Below are 15271 nucleotides of genomic sequence, written 5' to 3'. Positions count from 1 at the left end.
ATTCTCTGCAACCTATCATCTCCAAAGTAATTGACAAAGGGGTGGAGGGCTGAACGCAGGCTGAAATGAGTTTGTCAATTCTCTCAGCTTGCTGTACAAGACTGCAGAGGGGGCAGTTTATGAGCACAGCCTTTCTTGCCCAACATACTTCATTGAGAATCATGCACTATGACAGTTCTGAAGGTCACAGCAGAATTTATTTAGCACACACTGCTCTACGAGATCTTTATTCACACTTCTGCCCTGCGAAAATGAGCAGCAACCATTTTAAACTGATTTATGGAGATAATTCATGCTCAACTTGGTTGTATTTCAAGACATTTAATATGTTTTACATGGTGTATATTTAAGTACCACAGCTTAATAATGCTGTTTATTTATTTCAATCTGCTAGAATCGTATGCCTATTTATGCCCTGGAGACTCTGATGCATTTTATAAGGGTTTAGTGAAGAGGCTCCTAGAGACAACAAGGGATGGTATGAGGGAAATGGCACTGTCCCTGCTATGGATGAGTCCAATCCTGTGCCTTATAGTGACTTTGTGCTGCCTACTAAACACAGAGCTAGGGAGTATTTGAAGAATAAAGAAACATCCGCTGACACTGTAACGTAGCATTTCTTCTTCGGGGTCCATAGGGATCCACAGGGATACCATGGGGGCGATTATATGATTGGAAGACCAGTCACCAAACAGGTAAAGCTACTGATCCCAGAATGCCCCAGGCCCTTCCCCATATATACCCCACCCCTAGCCATAGGACTTCAGTTGTTTGTTTGGTGCGGCAAGATCAAGACGCACCTTTGTAACAAGGGACTGCTCTGGTAGTCCTAACCTGTTATTTTTATGTTTTATTTTATTTCCTTATGCTTGAGTCAGCAGTACTCAGCGTCTGTATTCAGCAACATCAGTAATTGTGCTGGTGATTTTGGCGGGTCGCGGCTGAGCTTAGCTAGCAGCAATTCTGTGACCTGGACTGCACCGGCTGTTCGGAGATGTCAGGTAAGACGATTCCTCACTTACGAAGAATTTCGCGCGGCAGTTCTTTTGGTGTCAGAGACGCGCCAGAAGCCGCTGCTGTCAGGGCCCTGGATTGTCCGTGTCCTCACCAGCCGGTGCCTTAGGATCGGCAGCAGACGCTCTCTGCTGCCACTTGGCCAGCGTACCCGGCTAGTTAACGCAGTTTAGGGAAGGTAGGCGCTCGCCCGGCAGCTCCTCCCCCCGACGCAGTCCCTATGAAGGGTTTCTCGTGTTTGGGTTGCTCCGCCTACCCTCCACGTGTATTTGAGATGCTCACATTCCACGCCCTGTAGTTGTGGTCTCAGGAGGGTCTGGGATAGTCTCCCTGTATTACCCTCCCTTGGTTAAGGTATATGGTTCTCTATGTCCTACCATTCCTTTGCGTTGCTGTAGTTGATTTAGAGCCGATTGTAATTATATTACATATGCATTGTATGTGACTCTTTGCCAGCTGCTGATTGACACGGTCTTTTATTTCTAAATCTGTCAAATTAACTATCACAGTTCTCTCTCCATCCTCGTGGGGTGGAGGTTTCTTTCTGAGTACTTCACATTCGATTGAGATTTTGTGAAGGCTGTCACATAACATTGCAATTATTGCCTTTATTTACCATGTCAAAAGATAAAGGGAAACAGGAGGGGGGGCAGCCTGTGCTGGTTCCATGTAAGTCATGTATGACTTATGTGACCTCTCAGGACTTAAAGGTTGGTTTGTGTGTTGTCTATTATAAAGAGTCACCTCACCAATCCAGTTTACCTGTCCCTGGACAAGAACCATCTTGGGCTTCTTCTTTGTCCCAGGTTATGATGAAGGTTGTGGATCGTATGGCTGCTTCTACGATGCCTCCTTGGATGGGGGTGTCCACAGTATACTATGTTTGCACCTCCTATGCATACTTCATGGAAGGATGTTTATGGCCATTTTAGTCAGAGTATGGCACCATCTGATGTTGATAACAGACCGGTAGTAACCTAAACGCAAGTTATCCTTTTGTCAGTCTGCCCAATATATGGATTCAGGCACATCATCAGGGGAATCAGATGATGCACAGGATTCCTCTCCAGGATCTAGATCTGGGGAGGAGGATCATCCGTCCACAGTGGATGTTCCCTCTTTGGTGAGGGCGGTTAAATCAGTCCTAGATATTCAGGACGATGAACCAGCTCATAGTAAGAAGGCTCCAATGTTTAATCACCACTGGAAGGTGGTCAAAACGGAGTTCCCTGTATCTGAAGAGCTTACAGAGCTTATTGAGGAGGCATGGGTAACCCTGATAAACGGTTTAATGTGAATAGAAGAATAACATCATTGTATCTATTCCCACCTTCTGTATGTACTAAGAAGTGGAAGGTACCTCCTACTGTGAATGCTTATGTAAAACATTTAATCAGAAATGCTACATTGCCTATTCCATCAGCACCTTCACTGAAGGATTCCACAGATAAAAAGATTGAAGCATGCCTTAAAGCAATATTTTCATCATCTGGAGCGGTTACTCGTCCAGCTATACGCAGTTATACAGTAAATAAAGACTCCAGACCTAGAACCTGTGGTTCCAAAGCACAAAGTATTATTCAAGTAAAAGTACAGTCAGTTACACGCTAGTTATAAGTACAATTTAGCGCAAAGGAATTATACAGACCCAAGTACAGTTATACATATGCAGCGCACTGGACCAGATGTAGGCATCAGCAAGAAACCCCTCGTCAATCAGCATTCAGCACGAAGACTAGAAACCCAGGGTCAGAGCACACATATTTATACCCCCCCAGAAATAGACAACACAATAGAGAAGTTTGTTGCTAATACCATTGGTCCTAAAGGAGAGGGCATATGTTTCAAGGCATCTTAACAGGTTGGTTCTAACAGGTTGGTTCAAATAGACACAGTCCAGCCTCTAACAACTGGTGGTCTCTGGTTTCCTGCCTCATGCAAATCCTAACAGTTGGTCATATAATGTACATTTTGTTGCTTGAAGTCTCTGCGGTCCATAAGTTGAGAATGCATGTTGCGATCTCTACATCGATGTTACCGGAATACTGTTGAGAGAGTACGCATCAGTACAATACCAAACATGACTTATTTATCACGCATAAAACCTTAGTTACAAAATAATCTTTATTTCATAGCAATTATAGTAAATGTGCATACTTGAATGCTTATACCTTAAAGCTTATGGAACCTTGTATGTCGATATGTAATGTGTTAGTATGTGGGGTTTGATGTAAAGACGCTAGTTAACTTGGGGCAGATGTGTGTGTATGAAGTTCGTTTTCATACAGGATCTTATGCATTCGCTAATATGCGACTAGTTAACTGCGCAATTGTGCTTATTAATGTGTGTATGAGAAATGGTGTAAGATGCAATCGCATGATGCTAATAGTAATATCGCCACATGTACTAAAGTGTGAGTTTATCTAAAACGGCGCTTGGGCGGCCATTCGCAAAATCGCATCTTGAGATTTAATTTCCAAGATGGCGTCTTGCGGCCAGTCACAAGATGGCATCGCTACGATTCAATTTTAAGCTGATCTTGTCTCAGCCAATAATCCAGCTTCGACAATTCATTACCAAATGCTACCAGTGAACAGATGATGAATATCTCCCACATATGGGACACTTCTTCCTATCTGGAGGGTCTGCATTAAATGCTGCTATTTTAGCTTCTACGGCATCAGCATCAATAGTGGCACGCAGGGGCCTTTGGTTAAGATCTTCGAAAGCTGATACAGGCTCAAAGAGAGCTCTGGAAGTCTTACCTTTCTATGGAAAGGTGCTTTTTGGAGCAGAGTTGGATAATATAATCACTACTCTGGCGGCTTCAAAATATGCAAGTCTGCCATCTACGTCAGAAAGACTAGATCTAGTCAGGTTTCTTTTCAGTCCTTCCATCCTCAGGGATGAGCAAAGGAACACCCTTCCTCTAGGCCAACTAGTTTCCGCAAGTCTAAGTGGTCTGGCCCACTAATAGGTCTGGCCCGGCAAGACATCAAGCCCTCGGCCTGATGGATTGGGCCTCCTCCTGGGGGATCCCAGGATGGGAGGCCGATTTCTTCAGTTTGCTGATTCTTGGCATCGGACAACTACAGATGCGTGGGTCCGAGAAGTGGTCTTTCAGGGGTATGCCCTTGGTTTCAGGGGATATTCCCACCAGAAGTTTTATTGTACAAATCTTGCAACAGATGCGGTGAAGGCCTTGGCCCTTCAGGAAGCCATTCACTCCCTGCTGCAGGTGGGGGTAATAATTAGGGATGTGCAGGCCCGGATAGGTTTCGAGTTTGCATGCCGAGTTTGGATTTTTCCCTCCAAAAATCGGGTCTCGGAAAGAGGCAAAACGTCATCTTTCATGGACAAACATCATCTTCCGTGGACCTGATAAAGGGGGGATTTAGTCTTCCTCAACAGAGATGACTATACCCTGGAAGTCCAACGCCAATTCAACGATAAAATATTTTACTGCAAATTAGATCAAGATCCCTCATGCCAATTCTTGGAGGACTTTAAACTAATGCTGACTAATGCTCTGGACATGGGGGTTATTTCTAAGGAAACTTACCGGTTCCTACTAGTACCATATCACATCATTCCTATTTTTTATTATTTACCCAAAATACACAAATCCCTCACTGCACCTCCCGGGCGTCCTATCATTTCTGGGATTAAATTCCTCACTTCTAATTTGTCCTATTATGTAGATTCTTTTCTACAACCCCATGTTTCATGTTTTAAGGTTCCATCTCAAAGACACTACACATTTCCTGAATTTAATAAAGGGACTCATTTGGAATGAAAAGTATGCCTTTTTCACACTTGATGTGAAAGCGCTATACACACATATCCCCCATGAGTTGGGGATTAATGCGGTTTCTAAATGTCTTTTGGAAGATGGAACCTTACAAGTCCAACATCAGGATTATCTCTTGGATGCTATAAGGTTTATTCTAACTCACAATTATTTTGTTTTTTCTGACACATTTTACTTACAGGTTCTTGGGACGGCCATGGGGACTAGGTTCGCCCCGAGTTTGGCTAACCTCTACATGGGTGACTTTGAGTCCCAACATATGTGTGGGGGGGGGGATTTCGGGGGGAACCTGGTCTTCTATGGCCGTTACATAGATGATCTTTTTATTATTTGGGATGGGGACTTAGTGACTGCACAATCTTTTGTTTCTTCTCTCAATTCTAATCACTTTAATCTTTCTTTCACATACAACTTTAGTAGGAACCGTGTTAATTTCTTAGATCTGACCCTGTAAGGAAGTTAATTCCAATAACTATTTGCATTACCAGAGTTGCCACCATCTCCCGTGGAAAACAAACATACCTAAGGGGCAATTATTAGACGCTATTGCTCACAATTTGAAGAATTCTCTAAACAGGCGCAAGGCCTGTGTAAGAGCTTTGAGGAGAGAGGTTATCCTCCACAATTGTTAGAACAAGCATATAAGGAAGTGGTCAATATGGATAGGGCAGATTTGTTGCAGCTAAAGAGTAGAGAAGTTGTTCCTCTAGATAAGAGAAGAAATTTTGCCTTTGTCTCCACCTATAATAAATTCTCCAGAAAGATTGGACAAATTATAAAGAAAAATTATCACATGTTAAAATATGACTCAGTACTCAAACAGATACTTCCAGAAAAACCTACTGTTGTATACAGAAAGAACAAATCCCTAAAAAATATATTAGCACATAGTTTGTTTAAATCTGAGAAAAAACCTTGAGCTGGCTTCCGATGAAACCATCTGGTTTTCACAAATGTGGTACACACAAATGTATTATGTGTAGACACCAACATAAAAAAAATACTAGAATTGAAGGGATAGATAGATATTTTGCAATCAAACAGTTTATTAACTGTAATACTAAGTATGTCGTTTATTTACTAACTTGTAGTTGTGAGAATATTAAATATGTGGGTAGAACAATAAGAAGTTTACGTAAGAGATTCTTAGAACACAGGAGGAATATCCTGAAGAAGAATCTCTTACATAATGTGTCTAGACATTATGCAGAAAAACATGGGGGTGAGGTCTCCTCTTTGAAGGTGGTAGGACTAGAAGCAATACCTCCGACGCTGAGAAAAGGGCCCCGATATAGAATCCTGTGTAAGAAAGAGATTTTTGGGATTTTTAACATGAATAGTCTCTTTCCTGATGGATTGAACGAACAGATTGAATTGAACACAGGGCCTGATTCAGAGCCGCACGTAAGCGGCCGCTCGTTCGCTCCGAGCGATGTTCGCACATCTGCGCATGCATATGGGTCGTAATGCGCATGCGCCAACCAGTCAGTGCGGTCGGAAATCGAGCGCTCGCAAAATAGCGAGTGCCTGCTAATTTGAGTGACAGGATGAGGCGTTTGTGGGTGGTAACAGGGGAAGGTGCTTGAAAACGGGGAGTGGAGATCCGAACGCAGGCGTGCCAAACGGTCAAAACGGGCGTTTTAAGGGTGTGCATAATTAACAAAGCAGCGTCATCGACCACGTCACTTGGTTGCCTCTTAGCCTGAACTGTTCGCATTATTGCGGTAGGAAAATCCAACCACAAGCACTGCAAGCAGTTCAGATGCCTTTCGATGTACTCGATTAATCTAATAAATAGCGGAGATGACGTAGGATGCGAGCGGCCAGGGGGCGTCCTTGCAAAATAGCGAGTGCATGTTTGTTTCGCTCGTTCAGACATAGAGGCGTCAACAGACCGCAAAGAGCGAGCGCTCAATTTAAATAGCCGGCCCCTTTTTCTGAACGAGCGAGCGCAAATAGCGTCCGGCTCTGAATCAGGCCCACAGTCTTTTGACCCCCCTGAATAGCATAAACCTCTTCCTCCCCCTCATAAATATTTCTCATTTCTTTGGCTGATTGAGTAAGATTAGTTACCATCTCTTACTCTTTGAGACCTTTCTCTCTGGTCATGCTAGCTCCTCCCTGCAGTTGATTTTTCTGGAGTGACATGTAAATAACACATTAGGTATACCTTACTCCTCTCTCCTTTAAGTACGATCCACTTAGGAATGATACTGAATACCCTTTATTCACAAATAGTGGATAGAGTGTGAATGTATGTATATGTTTTTGTTATGTAGTTTGTCCATCCCTCCCCCTTCTATATTATTGGAATGTTAGTAATATTGAATATATAGATGGATATACACTTTTCATCTTCCCTTTATTGTCTTCTAAGAGCTATATAAAGGATTCAATATATATTTCATATAAACAAAGGTGAAAGGAGATATATATATATGCATATAAAATGAATAATATATCCTAAAGAAACTCCAAAAAGGAATGAATTTATGAATAAAGGAAAAAAACCTTGAAAAGGGTATCCTCTAAATATGATAAAAGTAGACCCTAATGGTGTTAGAGAATAATTTGTGTTTGCCTATTCCGATAATAATTTAGATTGGTATATGTGTAACCATTTGTCCAGCAATGAGTGTTTGACTGATTAATGTATGATAATTTGGTTTATTAAGATCTAACAGAATGGGAAATAAAAGTTTTTTATGGAAATTTAATACTTCGGAAATATTTCCACTGAAAGAGTATTTTCATCTTTATACTGTAATAGTATTAATATATATAAATTAGCATGGGATAGAACATTCTCTGAGTGTAGTGTCTGCACAAAACTATTCTGTGCAGACCACACTGTCTCTCGTCTAAATTTTACATTAGTGTTTTAAAACATTACTCAAATCAACCGTCCTGATTGAATGACAGCTGAATTAAATGTAGCCAATTTGGAATGCTATTTAAAAATATGAACTTGAGTACCCATATCCACCTTGAAAAAGATGCCCTTTAGGCATTGAAACGTGTAGGTGATACTTCATTGCAGCTACTCCCGTGGACACGTCTCACCTATACTGCCTTCAGTTGCTTATTACCTGGCTCTCTGTTCGCTGACAATATTCGGCTTCAATACCATCTGGGCACTCTATAATTACACCCTGACAGTGTGCTAGGATTGTCTGAAAATCTGCCAGGGACCTGCCGGAGATACAGACTGCGCTCCTTCTTTGCAGAGCCTAGAGTCAGATGGAGCCTAAGACAGGACACCGCTCACCTGATCCGGTAAGAAAACTCTCTCCGGGCACCCTTCACTGACACCTCTTGCCATTGAGGTCAATCCAGCTAGTAGCCATCTGGGGAAGCAGTTTGATCCCGGCTATTACATTGCCTGAAGGCATACGGAACATTAACGGGACCCTCCATTCAGGATCCAGCCTACCAACATTGCATCCGATACTTACAGTGAGAACATACGGGGTTTCCTACGGTCATTGTCACCCCAGGATTACAAAAGATTATTCATTTTAACTATACGCTCCCTGCTGGTCAGGTTGAGCGTATAAATTTTCAAATCCAAGGGTGTTGCTTTTACGCCCCTAAGTCCATACATTTATCTACAAGGCACAGGAGCTTGCAGGTAATATTACCTTTAAAAGAACATTTACATTTTTATTATAGGCTTTCTTTTTAGCCTTATAAATAACAGTGACGCTATTATTAAGGTCATAATTCCTGGTTCTTTCAGAGACGAGAGAATATTTACAATTGAGCTTATCCAGGGATTGTATACCATCTGCTGCATGTTTAATTGTTAAATTATTAACCACACTAGTGAAGGTTGAAATTTTATATGTTTGGACGTAAATTGATTGACTTTATTTTTATTTTTTATTGAGATAAACATTTATGCACCTTTTACTTTGAAGATTGATTTGAGTAGATTTATTATTACCTTCAGCCTCTGCGACTGCCTCTTTATATATACCAGAGATAGATCTCATGGCATCACGCCACAACCAGAAGGTCCCTAGGTACAGGTCCAGAGACCCATCAGCAGCCTTCGTGGACGCACTGGCAGTAAGATGGGATTTCAAGTTGGCGTATCTCTTTCCTCTGATTTCTCTACTCCCAAGCGTTCTCAGAAAATACAAGCAGGAAGGTGGAGCGGTAATACTGGTGGCTCCGGCTTGGCCCAGACATCCTTGCTTCACCGACAGCCAGAATCTGTCTATGGACAGTCCATACCCTCTTCCTCTATGGCAGGATCTGCTAAAGCTGGGTCCCTGCCGATATCCGGACTTACCTCGTCTGGCTTTTACGGCGTGGCTCTTGAATCTTCCATCCTAAGAGCAAAAGGTTTTCCCAGTTCTGTAATCCAAACGATGATTAGGGCATGGAAACCTGCCTCTGCCCGCATCTATTACAGAGTTTGGTATTCTTTTGGTCAATGGTGTTCTAATAGGAAGTATGATCCTAAGATATTACGGATCTCCAGGGTACTGGCTTTTCTTCAGGCAGGATTAGACAAAGGTCTACGCCTTGCCACTTTGAGAGTGCAGGTTTCTGCACTGTCAGTCTGGTTTCAGAAGAAGATTGCTTCATTACCAGATGTTAGAATTTTTTCCAAGGAGTTTTGCGAATTCAGCCTCCTTTTGGTCCACGGGTAGCACCATGGGATTTGCCTTTAGTTCTTAAGGGACTACAAACTTTCCCATTTGAATCTTTGGACTTAAAGTGGTTAACAGCAAAGACACTTTTCTTTTTGCTATTTCTTCTGCTCGCAGAGTCTCTGATTTGGCAGCACTTTCTTGTTGCTCCCCATGTTTGATTTTTCACGAGGATAAAGCTGTTCTTGGTACAAGGGAGGGTTATCTTTTGAAGGTAGTGTCCCATTTTCATGTGAATGAAGAAATTATTGTTCCAGCTTTTCAGACTCCAGACCTTTCTGTAGGTGAAGCCTCCCTGGATGTAGTTTGTGCTCTCCATATCTATGTGGAGCGTACAAATTCTATTAGAAAATCAGATGTTCTTTTTGTATTATATGGTTTTCACAAACGAGGATGGGCAGTTAATAAGCAGACTCTGGCGAGATGGCTATGCATGACTATCTCTCAGGTGTATACACAGGCTGATCTCTCTGTCCCAAGCACAGTGACAGCACATTCTACTCGGTCTGTAGGGCCATTGTGGGCATTTAGTCGTGGTGCCTCTGCTGAACAGTTGTGCAAGGCTGCCACGTGGTCTTCTGTCCACACTTTTCTTAGGTTCTATGCCTTTGATACTTTTGCCTCTCAGGATGATTCCTTTGGCCAACGAGTTTTCCTTTCTGCTCAAGAGCGTCCCCCACCCTAGGGGAATTGCTTTAGGACATCCCCATGGTATCCCTGTGGATCTCTATGGACCCCAAAGAAGAAAATTAGAGTTATGGTAGACTTACCTAGATAACTCATTTTCTTTGAGGTCAATAGGGTCCACAGGGCACCCACCCTTCATTGTTTTTTATTCTTTCGGTCACAGATTCCCTCATCTTATATAAGAGTGTTTCTGATGTACGATTGTTCTTCCTTCTCCTCTTTCGTTCTCCTGCCTTGAGGCTTGTTAACTAAACTGAAGTCCTATGCCTAAGGGTAGGGGATATATGGAGAAGGGCCCAGGCATTCTAGGAGCAGAAGCTTTAACTGTTTGGTGCCTGGTCTTCCAACCATAATATCCCTCATGGCATCCCTGTGGACCCTATGGACATCGTAGAAATTGAGTCATCTAGGTAAGTCTACCATAGCTCTAATTTTTGCATGCAGATACACCCGCAGTTGCACACAGAATATAGGCATGCCGCATATCATTTTAATCAGCAGAACCTGCTTGTGTGTCCTGTTCACATAATAATCACTAATAAAACACATTTGAAGGTAAAAAAGTCACACAGAAAGACGCTCAGCGCTATCGAGTCACACAGCTGTCACGCATTATGTGTAACGCGACTTGTAGCACACGGAGGATAGATGTATGTGGACACATCTGTAGCTTCATCTGATCTTTTAAAATGTGTCAGCCAGTGATGAATACACCTGTGCACCTGCTAGTAAAAATGGAAAACATGCACTGCTAGTTCTCCCTGAGGAATGAGCTTGGGATACACTGGCCTATATGAAAGAGTTTCATCCATGGAATCTTTTGGGAGGAGTAAATAAGGTGTTCAGTGCATTTTTGTAATGCACTAATACACTGAGTTGATACTGAATAATTCATAAAGATATGTAGTCTAATTGTAATTAAATATATTTTAAATTATGTTACAGCTAAATAAAATGGTGTAATAGAGAATTGTTGCCAGACTTATGGTGCGTACACACGGTAAGATAACAATAAACGATATGAACGATAATGAGATCGTTCATTTTTTTTGTGCGTTCCAACTCTCAAACAACCAGCGATGCGCAGGCACGTATGGACGATAACGATATCGTCCATCAGCCGTGCATGCAGGCCAACCATGGGCGGTACCGTCCAGGTTACATAGGGACTCGCGATCGCTGGCCTGTCATTGGTGGTGTGCTGGATGTTAGATATCGATCATCCAGCACACCGGGAAGGTGCAGGGAGATCAGTTAGCGATATCGTTATCGCTGACTGATCTTTCCGTGTGTACGCGCCATTAGGGATGATCTTTTTTTTGCTAATGTTTATTGAAATGTACTGGTGTCTGTTATTTTTACTGATACATTTTTCAGCATGATACAGGATAAAATAAATAACTGTACTATAGCATTGTCAACTACAGTTGTATGCAGCTGAAAAAGCATCTGTAATTTATACAAAGATATATTTATTGAAATAATGTGCCAAAAGAAAAGGGGCCCATACATCAGCAATCACAAAAAGAGATTCACAGATTCTATGATTTTTTTATTTCCCCCCAATCCACACCCATACATTACAGATCATTTTCAGGAAAAACAGATTTGCCAATCCTGAAAGACCCATCATTTTACTAGTAATGGTGGCAAATCTGCTTATTGTTACCATATACTAGCAGTCTACAACCCAGATTGGTCTCTGAAATCCAACATGTTGGACAACCATTCCAATCACTTTTTGGTTGGAATCTGCAATCTGTGAACCTCATACATTTCAGACTTTTTTTTACACAAGCATCTGCAAAACGCAGAATTGCCCCAGTTGATTGCTGATGTATGGGGGCCTAAAACCCTGCTATCATGCAACCCTCTTTGGCCTAGTTGTACTTTAATAAGAACTGTGCTTTTCAGTGTGTGTGTATAATATCTTGTAACCATGATCATATCTTCAGTCAGCAGAGACCAGCGAGACAAAGCATGAGTCTGCCATATTAGGGCCGATATCTTTAGATTTGTTTGGAGATGAGAAGGAAGCAGATATTGGTACTATCCCAACTGCTATCAAATACCTGGATGAAAGCTCCATTGCACACCCAAATGTAAGTTACATGACTTGTTTTTTAATGTAGTTTGTATCATTAAGATGTTTTGTATAGATTTTTACTGTAAGCTGACATCTCTTCAATATCTGCCTAATGGCATTTTGCATGAAGGCTGTCACTATGTTATGTATAGGGACATTGCATTTAGCAATATTGTTTTATTAAAGAAAGGTGACTTCCATTAAGTTGCTTAGAACTGTTAAATAGTTCTACTTTCCCTGATGATATGAACACTGGGTGGCAGTGTTCTGTTACGTTTTATGGATAATAATTTTACCTAGAACTATTATGCCATCTTATACTATGGTAGTGTTGGGTTTGCTGAGACATGTAGTTATATAGCAGCTAAAGAGCCAGAGGTGGCCTACATATTTCAGTCTTGTGGATAATAATTTGACCTAGAACTAATATGCCATCTTATATATGGTAGTCCTGGGTTTGCTGAGACATGTAGTTATATAGCAGCTGAAGAGCCAGAGGTGGCCTACATATTTCAGTCTTGTGGATAATAATTTGGCCTAGAACTAATATGCCATCTTATATATGGTAGTGCTGGGTTTGCTGAGACATGTAGTTATATAGCAGCTGAAGAGCCAGAGGTGGCCTACATATTTCAGTCTTGTGGATAATAATTTGACCTAGAACTAATATGCCATCTTATATATGGTAGTGCTGGGTTTGCTGAGACATGTAGTTATATAGCAGCTAAAGAGCCAGAGGTGGCCTACATATTTCAGTCTTGTGGATAATAATTTGACCTAGAACTAATATGCCATCTTATATATGGTAGTGCTGGGTTTGCTGAGACATGTAGTTATATAGCAGCTGAAGAGCCAGAGGTGGCCTACATATTTCAGTCTTGTGGAGTTTAAGTGTATAACTGATTATTCTAGTTTTGTTATGTCAGAAAACAGTTTATGGTTTTCAGTCAAAGACAAGACTGTAGAGAGTTTTGTGTAGAAGTCACTCTGTGTATGGGCAGATCATATCCTGTGCACTTTTTGTAAACTTCATTTGTATTACATATTACTGCAAATAATGCAGCGCAAAATAAGCATTGCAGGTGCTTTAGATGTCTATGTTGTGATAGTGCTTTTCATTGGGTGTGGTATATTCATAATGTCGATATGGTCGTAATGTACACATGCATCATGTCTACATTATTAGAGTGTTAAGAAATTGTCCCTGCTGGTCTAGTGGAGACTTACCTGGTACAGTTTTTATAAAACTATTTTTTTTTTCAAAAATGTCTCCAATATTAAGTTATTTTTTCAAATTTTAATAAGGCTGTTTAACCCCTGTTCAGTCTAATTTTATTAACAAATCTTAATATTTGCCCGGTTTAAATAGCTATTATTGACATGATTTGATCATTTAAAACAATTTTTGGAAAAAATATTAGAGTTAATAAAAGTTCTTGTTTTTTTAAAATTAAACTAATATTTGAATCTTCACTTTTACAATGTTACGCTTCTGGAACATTCACTTTTATAACTATATATATTTTAGTTCTAAACTAATGACTGCTATGTATATTTGTATTACAGCTATATTTCTATAGGGCATGGATGTATTTATTACACTTCTCTTTTAGGTTTATTTCTATGTATTTTAGCCATGTAACTATATTACCATGCAGATTTAAATATCTTTGCAGGTTTGAATTATAACATCTGTTCAGTGATCACAAGATGCTAGGGTGACAAATCCAGCATTCCCTTACAAATTCACTTCAATTGACATCAATGTAAATAATTGTGACATTTTTTATTCCTCCCTCCAACAGCTGTACATTGAGAAGGCCGAAGCTGAGGAGAAATGGTATAAAAGGCTAACTTCTCTACGACAAGAGAGACTGATGGGCAGTCCCGTGGCCTGAGCAACCAGACATGACTTAGTTGTCCTTATACTGTTTATCTTACTTTTTGTGTTATACCCATTAAAATGTTTTTTATGAAATGTGCCAACATGCAGCCTTTTTCTTCAGATACTGGCAACACTGTTGTCTTACTTTAACGATGACCAAAGTTTATCATCTTGCAGATGCTCTTACTACTTTACAGTACAGTTATACATTCCTTATCTTCAGGTGTATTTCTGTGCTTTTCAGCCATATATTTATATTATTGGGAACATTTGCTTATTTTTGCTGCCCTGAAGTCGGTACAGTGCTCACTTTAATGTTTATAAAGAGCAGGGTAATTAAAACAAAGTCTATCTAATAATCTAAATACTGAAAGTATCAGAAGAAAGCTAATAAGGGGTATTATAGTATTTACTACAAGTTGTAGATTTGTACATACATAACAATGATATAGTCATCTGAAGGTGGAAAACACATTTATCTATGCGTAGATGACAACTTGCATAATATCAAACCTGGTTATAGTATAATGGAATATTGTTATTTACCAAACACAAGGGCAGGCTGTGGAATTGTGCTTAATAAATGGGTCAGTGCTCTAAAGCGATCTGGTATTCTCTCTGCTTTTAACGGTACAATTCTTTGTGTATCGCCAGTCATATTAATATGTAATTACTGCTCACTCTTATAGAACATACACATGAGACGATCATATATCATTGTCTGATCGTCCTGCATGTGCTTGATGTTCGATATCAAACATCCAGCACATGCACCAACCCCCAAACTACTATAATGATTGCGGGTCCCTATAGTAGACAGGCTAACCTGGTCGATATCGACCAGGTTGGCCTGCATGCACAGGCGATGGTCGAAATCGATATTGGAGGGGCTAAAAAAAGGACGATATAAACTATATCGTTATCGTTTATATCGTCCTTTTTATCTGAACGTGTGTATGCACCAGTAGACAACTTAATTGGGTGCTCCATTTTTTTTACCCATTATTCACATTATGTTGCTCATTCTCCTAAAATCCTTTGCTACTGATGTTCCTCAAGCTTTTTCTATGTATCCTCTACAACACAGGATATTCTATAGAATGCTATACATCCAATTACTAAAAAC

General features: G+C 40.6%; 1 protein-coding gene across 1 annotated transcript in view; it reads left to right on the top strand.

Annotated features, from left to right (window-relative positions):
- The window catches only part of RSRC1 (arginine and serine rich coiled-coil 1), a 368121-nt gene extending 353883 nt beyond the window's left edge, over window positions 1-14238 (top strand). The window contains 2 exon segments of the mRNA XM_088447633.1: window positions 12130-12276; window positions 14066-14238. Coding sequence (XP_088303759.1) covers window positions 12130-12276; window positions 14066-14158 — 240 coding nt within the window. The 3' untranslated portion in view covers window positions 14159-14238.
- Window positions 14239-15271: the final 1033 nt, after the last annotated feature.

This window comes from Taudactylus pleione, unplaced genomic scaffold (assembly GCF_031769625.1).
Source record: "Taudactylus pleione unplaced genomic scaffold, aTauple2 ptg000436l, whole genome shotgun sequence".
NCBI lineage: Eukaryota > Metazoa > Chordata > Amphibia > Anura > Myobatrachidae > Taudactylus > Taudactylus pleione.
Note: the sequence above shows the minus strand (reverse complement) of the source record. Positions and strands in the feature narration are given on the sequence as shown.